The sequence below is a fragment of the Helicoverpa zea genome, chromosome 11 (assembly GCF_022581195.2).
Source record: "Helicoverpa zea isolate HzStark_Cry1AcR chromosome 11, ilHelZeax1.1, whole genome shotgun sequence".
NCBI classification, from domain to species: Eukaryota; Metazoa; Arthropoda; class Insecta; order Lepidoptera; family Noctuidae; genus Helicoverpa; species Helicoverpa zea.
The window spans coordinates 5741827-5749801 of record NC_061462.1 but is presented as its reverse complement, the minus strand read 5'-3'; the positions used below and the strand labels follow the sequence as shown (position 1 = coordinate 5749801).

Genomic DNA, 7975 nt, shown 5'->3' with positions numbered 1-7975 from the left:
TGAGCACGATAATGGAATGGTCAAATGAGAAAGCTTTAGTTTTTAGAATTATTTTGTGTGCCTAAGTTTAACCTCTTTAATGTGTGTTAACGCGTTACTTCATGAGGGATTAACTCTTGCGGCATTGTAACCTAAGTGTAGCCAACACGCGTTTTTAATGCAATAAGTAACGTGTAGTTGGCCATTGACATTAACGTTAACGCTAACGCAGGTGGAGCAGGAGCATAAGCGCGCTAAGCTACGCACTAAAACCCTTTGATGTGTCCAAGAAATTGACACCCGAGTTATCGCTTAACGTTTAATGCTATTAATAATGCCATTTGTATAAAATGCCAATAAAACGTTGGCCACATCTGCGTAACGCCAAAATTACGCGCGTTAAGACGCAGGTGGAGCAGTAGCATAAGAGGCATAGACAAACCAACTTCCAAAATTTGACGGTAAGCATGACAGTCTGTCAAGTTTATGTTGATACTTGACAGATTCATTCACGTTTGTTTTTGTAGGTATTTCTTGGTTATTTTGTGTTCCAATTTTCATTTTTAATCCCACAGGGGAGAATAACTTAGTACCCTGGTGTGTTGCTCGCATATATATTACAAAAAATTAATAAGTTGCAAAATGGAAGAGTCAACCATGGAAGACAAAAGTGTAAATCCTAGGAAGAAGTTCAAATATTTGAAAGATCAAGTTTCTGCAGCAACTTTAGAAGCTGTAAAGGGGATGGGATTTAAAATCATGACTGATATCCAGGCTGAAGTATTACCAGAAGCGTTAGACGGGTCTGATGTGGTAGCTACTGCTAAAACAGGTTCAGGCAAAACATTGGCCTTTCTCATACCAGCAGTGGAAACTGTTATCAAATGTATGGAAAAACAGATTGAAGGTACCTAGTCCAAATACTACTTTTCCAATGTTGAAATTTATTTCACCTTTTAGCTTAATAAATTACCTATAAATACTTCATCAATATTTACCATCAAAGTGTTCTCTTTTGTTTCTAGGTACATGTTGTATTATAATATCTCCAACGAGGGAGCTTGCCATACAGACATACAGTGTGCTGCAAGAACTTGTAGCACATCATGGGAACATTACTTCAGCCTTGGTTATTGGTGGAGAGAACAGGAAGAAACAAAGTCTAGAACTTTCCACAGGTAAGTAAGTTACAAACAATGAACAATGCATCATTACATTGGAGTTTGAGCCAAAACATACAAAGTACCTGTACTAATAGCAATTATATTAATAAAAATTTGGTTTATATCAATTACAGGAGTTCACATAGTAGTGGCAACACCTGGACGGCTATTCGATCATATGAGAACAAAAGAGTTTGATTACAGAAATGTCTGCTGTCTTGTATTAGATGAAGCTGATAAAATATTCCAGTATGGCTTTGAAGAAGACTTGAAACAAATTATAAATAGATTGCCGAGTAAGTATATTGTCCCATTTTAAAACAAGCCATAATATATAATTAAACTCTAAAACATTCATGCAATGAAGTAGAATTAACATTATTAATCCTTATTTTCAGAACATAGACAAACAATGTTGTTTAGTGCCACACAATCTGAGAGAACTGATGCATTGATCAAGTCAGCTATGAAGGAAAAGGTTCACAATATAAATACTGATGAGGACAATCTCAGAGCTACTGTGGAAGGATTAAAACAGGGGTAAGTGGTGCAAACCAGACTTTATTTTTAAAATATATAAATAAAGGTTGCATCAATTGTCTGCAATCAAGGTCCACCTTGATTCCTAACAGCCTTTTTGGAGATTAATAAGGGAGAACTATGACCAGCAGTGGATGTCTATGGCTGAGAAGGGACAAAAGATAGAAGAGTTCTATGATTTACTGCTATAGTCTCAAAAGTAGATTTCATTTAGCACTACATTGTAACTGAATCTCTTATTTATAGTCTTAAAATACAATTCCAGGTATGCTGTGTGTGAAACAGAATACAGATTGTGGTGGCTACACAAGTTATTAAAGAAAACGCGAAACTTCAAAATAATGGTGTTCTTCTCAAGCTGTAAGTCAGTAGAGTTTCATCATGAATTCTTTAGCAAGTATTGTGAAGCTCCAGTTTTATGTATTCATGTAAGTAAATTCGTAAGTAAGTTCGGAAATATTATAGAAAAGTTAGCGAGCAATTTAATATATAAAATAATAACAAGTGTATTATTTCAGGGAAAAATGAGCCAGTCAGATAGAACTGATGTGATATCAAATTTCTATAATGCTGAAAAGGTAGCATTATTTTGCACTGACTTAGCAGCAAGAGGGCTGGATATACCAGCTGTTGATTGGATAGTTCAATTTGATCCACCATCAGATGCCAATGTAAGTTTTGAATGAAAAAATCTGGTACAGTTCAACATTGCCAGATTAAAAAAAAAATCAACACAGCAAGCAACTCCCTGTAGCTGTAAATGATAGTACTTGTTTTGTTTATTTCAGGAATATATTCATAGAGTAGGCAGGACTGCAAGGGGCATGGGAGCTGAGGGAAATGCTGTCATGTTATTGAGACCAGATGAGATAGAATTTGTATCCTATTTGAAGGAATCCAAAATATTCTTAGACAAATATGAATCATGGGACAAGTTTTCGAATTTACAACCTAAGGTAAGAGAGTTTTTTTTTTCTTAGCCCTTATTGTCCCACTGCTGGGCAAAGGCCTCCCCATTTTGTTTCCACACCTCTCGATCCTTAGAGTGTATAAGGTCGAAAAAGGTTTCAGTCAATCTTCACATAGTGTTTTTTTATATAATTTGTAATCATTTTCAGCTTGATGCAGCTATGTCTGATCCACAATTTCATGAATTAGCAGTTGAAGCATTCCAAGGGTACATGAGAGCGTTTGAAGTAAAAAAGTTGAAGCATATTTTTAATTTGATAACAATGGATGTTGATGCAGTAGCGAGATCGTTTGGTCTCAAAGAAAGACCCGACGTCGATGTTCGTAAGTAAAATAAATTGTTTGTCAAAATATTGTTTAGAGATTAATAAGGAATATAATAAGATTTTCTGTTATTGCACGATATTCCGAATGTGTCGTCAGCCTGAGATAAATGTTATAAAATAGATTTCGGCCGCGTACCGACGTTGAAAGGAACGCAACGGCTGCTTTTATCCGCACATTTCTGATTTCGGAATACAACCTATCATCATCCTCCGAGCCTTTTTTCCCAATCATGTTGGGGTCGGCTTCCAGTCTAACCGGATTCAGCTGAGTACCAGTGCTTTACAAGAAGCGACTGCCTATCTGACCTCCTCAACCCAGTTACCCGGGCAACCCGATACCCCTGGTTTGACTGGTGTCAGACTTACTGGCTTCTGACTACCCGTAACGACTGCCAAGGATGTTCAATGACAGCCGGGACCTACAGTTTAACGTGCCATCCGAAACACAGCCAATGATGTCTAAGATATACTTAGAAAGTACATACAAACTTAAAGTTGCATTGGTACTTGCCTGACCTGGGATCGAACCCGCGCCCTCATACTTGAGAGGTTGGTCCTTTACCCACTAGGCCACCACGACTCATTACGGAATACAACCTATCGCTTACCCAAATTACATCTCAGTCGCTTTAGTCGTACATAGACGACTAAAGCGACTGAGATGTAATTTATATAATATCACTAAGGATGGGTAATGTGTACTTATGCTAATTAGTTTTTGTCGTTACAGGGATAGGATTCAGTAAAAAGCATAGGCCAAGAAAAAGAATGGCAGCCATGCTAGCTGAACAATCTACAGGAAATATAAAACGTATAAAATAATACGAGTATCAAATGAAACTTTATCTGTTAATAAAATATAATAGGTATTTTAAATGTTGAATAAAACAATTACGAAGTAAATAAACATTTTTATATTAATTATTCCTTACAGGGACAGAAATATGTTTTTTACAAGAAGAAAATAATCTATCTTCTGACTAGACAAGTCTAAAGGTATATTTACGTATAAAAACCATTCCGAAATCTATAATACAATTTTATGAGATGATCAAAGAATTTCTAAATTAAAACATAGGAACTTTTTGACCTCATTATTGAGGTTTTTGTTGAAGATCATTCCTAGCTTAGCTAAATACTAATACTTTTCGTGTGCTGAAAATTCATGATTATGGCCATGAATTTATGATGCAATATTTTCGATTTCGATAAGCTAGAAAGCCTTCATTACGCTTGCGTTTGAGGTCCACTTATATTCATAATACTATTTACATAACATTTTCTCTATTTGGGCGAAACGCACATTTCATAGATATTATTTCTGGATAATTTCTCGTAACAATCTTCATGGTTGTGTTGATGATTGATGGCGTATATCATAGAATCTATCGTTTCTACGGTGGCTGGACATCTATTTAATGAGAAGTACTGTACACAACGCCATGAGGTTTTACCGTGAGTTGTAGAATGTTTGGTATAAACGAAGTTCATATGCACTAATTGTTTGTGGCCTTTCCTACTATAAATATATTTGTAGCGAACTGGTAGCTGCTGGTTTTCATTTGATCCATTCACGACAAGTGATAGAGCACCTGTAAAAAAAGAAATCTTTTAGTTCTTAATTCACTATTTTGATCTTGTCTGTAAAAAAAAGATAGTCCCAAAATTCTAATAAAATTATAGGTACAGAATAAAGAATCATTTTTGTTTTGTTCATATATCATTTAATCAAATATGGATATAAAAATACATTCACTTATAATAATATTCATTCAAAAACACATTTTTAAGTAACATCACACATTAAAAACAGCACTTGTTCTTCTGAATCATAATAAAAAAAATTAAGTCAATGATCCACACAGGACCTTAAGAATTAAAAAAAATACGAATGTTAAAAATCAGGAATGTAAATCTCAATTTGGTTCTTATACAAATAAGGTGTAAAATCGATGTAAAATACGTGTAATAGAGATCATTTCGATATTAAAGATGTTTCATGTCAAAATACTAGTCCAAACACTATTCTAATTAATATAAAGTAGTATCAGAAAAGATTGTTGGATACCTTAAATTAGTACAATAAATAGACTAGAATATGAGCAATAAAGTCTTTAAATTTTTATGGCGAAACACGATGGCACTAATTGAAATTGTGAAATATGTAAATGCTCTAATTGATGTTTTGAGTAAGTTTATAAAAATAGCTTTATTTATTTAACAATTAATTGGCACTTGAGACCAGAGTCTCACTATCACAGTTGATTTAATTATTGTGCTTTATGATCTTTATTACTCCAAAATGTAACTGCTACTTATAAAATATAACTTATGCTACACTATATTTACGTAACTTTTAAGGTGTTTTTGCCACAATTACTCCAGTTTATAGATTTGGTCCCAAATCTTATTTGAATCTATGATTCAGTTTTCTGTTTTATAAATATGAATAGCAGGCCTCAATATTAAACTTACAGTAGATTTTATATCTACTAATAAAATGTATATAATTTTCACTTAAAAATAACTTTATACTGCCTCTATAGAGGTGTGTAGCATACTATGTAAGAAAAAGTTTTAATTAGCATAATAATCTCCTTGCAATTGAGATACTTTGAGTATATCATTAAAATGGATTCCAAAGCAAGGTGATTTGCAGAAAGGCAATTCACAAGCGCTGCACATAAACCTTGTGTCTCGTCTCCGTCCTATTTTCCAGCACAGTCGGCAAGAACGCTGTGGATACTTCTTCTTTCCATCTTCCTTTTGTGGGATAGTTACAAGCCGGTGCTCCATAGTTGGTCTAGTATACTCTTCACTTGTGTTAGTTCTCAGTGCATTGTTAGTCACCTTACCATTCACTAAGTTTTTAAGGTCGATGAATAACGAACTCAAGCTGGTATCTGAAATCACGATGGGCATTTTCATTGCACTGTATGCAAAATAAAGGCACATAAGTTGTTCATAAGATTATAAATTGTTGAAAATGCCATCGTGTTTTCATAATAAAAAGCTTTATGCAAAAGAAAACAGGAAAACTTTCAGTGAAAAATAATAAAATGATTGCATTTTCAACACAATCTCTAATCTTATTGATCAAGATGATTCTATTGAGGAAGCATTAGTAAGCAACGAAAATGATTGTAAACTAATTTCTTATGGAGGTAGAGATTATGTTACAGTGCTGGATTTTAGAGATTGTTATAAGTATTTGTATGAATGAGGTGTACTTACTGTCTTGTGGTGATGGATAGTCCATAGGTATGGACAGATCCTTTTTGCCTTCTCTTGAAGATTCATAATTTTTTGTATTGGAACATACAGCTGGGTCTGTTACGATGATATCACTGTCATCACACTCTGTCTTCAATTCCAATCCATTATCAGACAGTGATTGATCTTTACTTTTTTCACTAAAATCTTGAGTGTTTGTTTTCTGAATATGAGTGTTGTATGACGAAGAGATATCTACAGGGTTGTCATCATATAAGTTTTTTAAATTCTCATAATTATTTGCTTGATAAATCTGATTGTTTTGTGTGTAAATAGATTTTTCTTTTGTTTTTGGTCTCTTCTCAGGGTTAAGTATGTCCGAGAAGTAGTTTTTTTGGAGGAATTCATTGGATTTTCTTTTAAGATTGCTGATTCTGTGTAGTTTTTCTATTAGTTGCCTTTGTTTGAGTAGGTCTAGTTCATTGTTTTGTGTGGTTTCATCATTAATGGTGGTGTCATAAGTGTCTGACACACATGATTCAGCATCAGGAGTATTGTTCTGAGTTTCTGTTCTATGTTTGTGTACATCCTGCTCTCTTTCACTGTCCTCATCTTCTTCAGTCTGAAAAAAATTTATTAAATATAATAAAAGGTTTGAACACATGGACTTTGTATCTATGGGTTCCAACTTTGAAAAACAAGTAAAAAGTTTATAAACAAAAAAAATTGTACCTCTTTGTTTGTCAATCCTTTGATTTGCAATACTTCCGCAGTTCCTATAAAACTAGTGAGATCTTCCCGTTTCACACTAACTTCTCCATGGTACATAAACTGTAGCAGGTCTTTCATTGCTTTGTGAGTCACATCTTTTAGTACAACTGGAAACCAAAGCAAATGTCTACATATAATATGTCACTAGAGAAATAACATAAAAAGTGATAGTAATTAACAATAAAAAAACTTGATTCTAATACAATAGAGACAGTTACCAATTGGATGTTGACATGGATTCATTTGAAACATCTTCTTGAAATAAGGTGAACATATTGACAGTATCACTTTGTGTGCTTGCAGCAAATGGCCTTCGACGGCAATAGTAACGTCGACAAATTCGCCATTTCCTAATAAACCGGCGAATCCTTTAGTCAGGTTCCCGTGAAAATTATTCCAAGACAATGAGAATTGTTGGTCCATTTCTAACCACTGTTAAGTTGCATCTAAAATTGATATTACACGTTTGATTATTAATCAGAACATTTCAAGATTCATATAGACGCTTAATGTATGTAATACTAACAGTTTACTGCTGCATTTAGTGAAATTAATTTGATAAATATTTTGTGTGAGAAACGTGACAGATGTGAACGGCGCGTCGCGTATGCGTAGTGTTGGCCACAAAAATTTTAGTCTGTTTCAATGTTAGGGTTGACTGGTTCGAAAATTTGACGAATCGACTAAAAATGATCCTTCATCATATTTGTACCATAATAGGAACCGCTGTACTGTTTGCGTTGCTATAATTATATTTTTTTATACATTAGGTATTGTACGACGCTGGAGCTTATAATTGACTATTTTTTCGTGACTTTTCACTTATGTGTAGTTAATGCGCGATGTTTCAGTTTGGCAAGATGTATAGCTACATTACTTGTCTTTGGCGTTACGGCCACCCGGTTTTATGCATTTGTGCATGAATAGCATTACATTGAGTTATTTGTCTAATAACTCAAAGTTATGACTGTATTAAAATCAAACAGAAACGGATTACCTACGTTGACAAACAAA

General features: G+C 34.1%; 2 protein-coding genes across 4 annotated transcripts; one reads left to right on the top strand and one right to left on the bottom strand.

Moving 5' to 3' along the window:
* Positions 1 to 469: 469 nt before the first annotated feature.
* On the top strand, positions 470 to 3880 carry LOC124634455 (probable ATP-dependent RNA helicase pitchoune). The gene is made up of 9 exons (XM_047170038.1): positions 470 to 886; positions 1005 to 1157; positions 1277 to 1438; positions 1541 to 1682; positions 1948 to 2110; positions 2201 to 2353; positions 2471 to 2638; positions 2801 to 2975; positions 3708 to 3880. The coding sequence occupies exons 1-9, from the start codon at positions 622 to 624 to the stop codon at positions 3797 to 3799; spliced, it is 1473 nt and encodes a 490-aa protein (XP_047025994.1). The 5' UTR covers positions 470 to 621; the 3' UTR covers positions 3800 to 3880.
* On the bottom strand, positions 3874 to 7584 carry LOC124634456 (protein bric-a-brac 1-like). 3 transcript variants are annotated; one of them, XM_047170041.1, is made up of 5 exons: positions 7488 to 7584; positions 7180 to 7407; positions 6923 to 7068; positions 6212 to 6812; positions 3874 to 4569 (listed from the first exon to the last, which is right to left on the bottom strand). In XM_047170041.1, exons 2-5 carry the CDS (start codon positions 7382 to 7384, stop codon positions 4262 to 4264), a joined length of 1260 nt encoding a protein of 419 aa, XP_047025997.1. In that variant the 5' UTR covers positions 7385 to 7407; positions 7488 to 7584; the 3' UTR covers positions 3874 to 4261. The 3 variants fall into 3 exon arrangements, with proteins under 3 accessions (XP_047025997.1, XP_047025996.1, XP_047025995.1); XM_047170040.1 differs by lacking the exon at positions 3874 to 4569 and adding an exon at positions 4679 to 5880; XM_047170039.1 differs by lacking the exons at positions 3874 to 4569; positions 7488 to 7584 and adding an exon at positions 4679 to 5880 and having other exon boundaries at positions 7180 to 7475.
* Positions 7585 to 7975: the final 391 nt, after the last annotated feature.

Excerpts from the sequence above, each read along its gene's own strand:
- LOC124634455 (XM_047170038.1), top strand. The coding sequence starts at position 622 with ATGGAAGAGTCAACCATGGAAGACAAAAGTGTAAATCCTAGGAAGAAG. Across the intron at positions 1,683-1,947 it reads GTGGAAGGATTAAAACAGGG|GTATGCTGTGTGTGAAACAG; the intron begins GTAAGTGGTGCA and ends ATACAATTCCAG. Across the intron at positions 2,354-2,470 it reads ATCCACCATCAGATGCCAAT|GAATATATTCATAGAGTAGG; the intron begins GTAAGTTTTGAA and ends TGTTTATTTCAG.
- LOC124634456 (XM_047170040.1), bottom strand. The coding sequence starts at position 7,384 with ATGGACCAACAATTCTCATTGTCTTGGAATAATTTTCACGGGAACCTG. Across the intron at positions 7,069-7,179 it reads TCCATGTCAACATCCAATTG|TTGTACTAAAAGATGTGACT; the intron begins GTAACTGTCTCT and ends TTTGGTTTCCAG. Across the intron at positions 5,881-6,211 it reads CTATCCATCACCACAAGACA|ATACCAGCTTGAGTTCGTTA; the intron begins GTAAGTACACCT and ends TCGTGATTTCAG.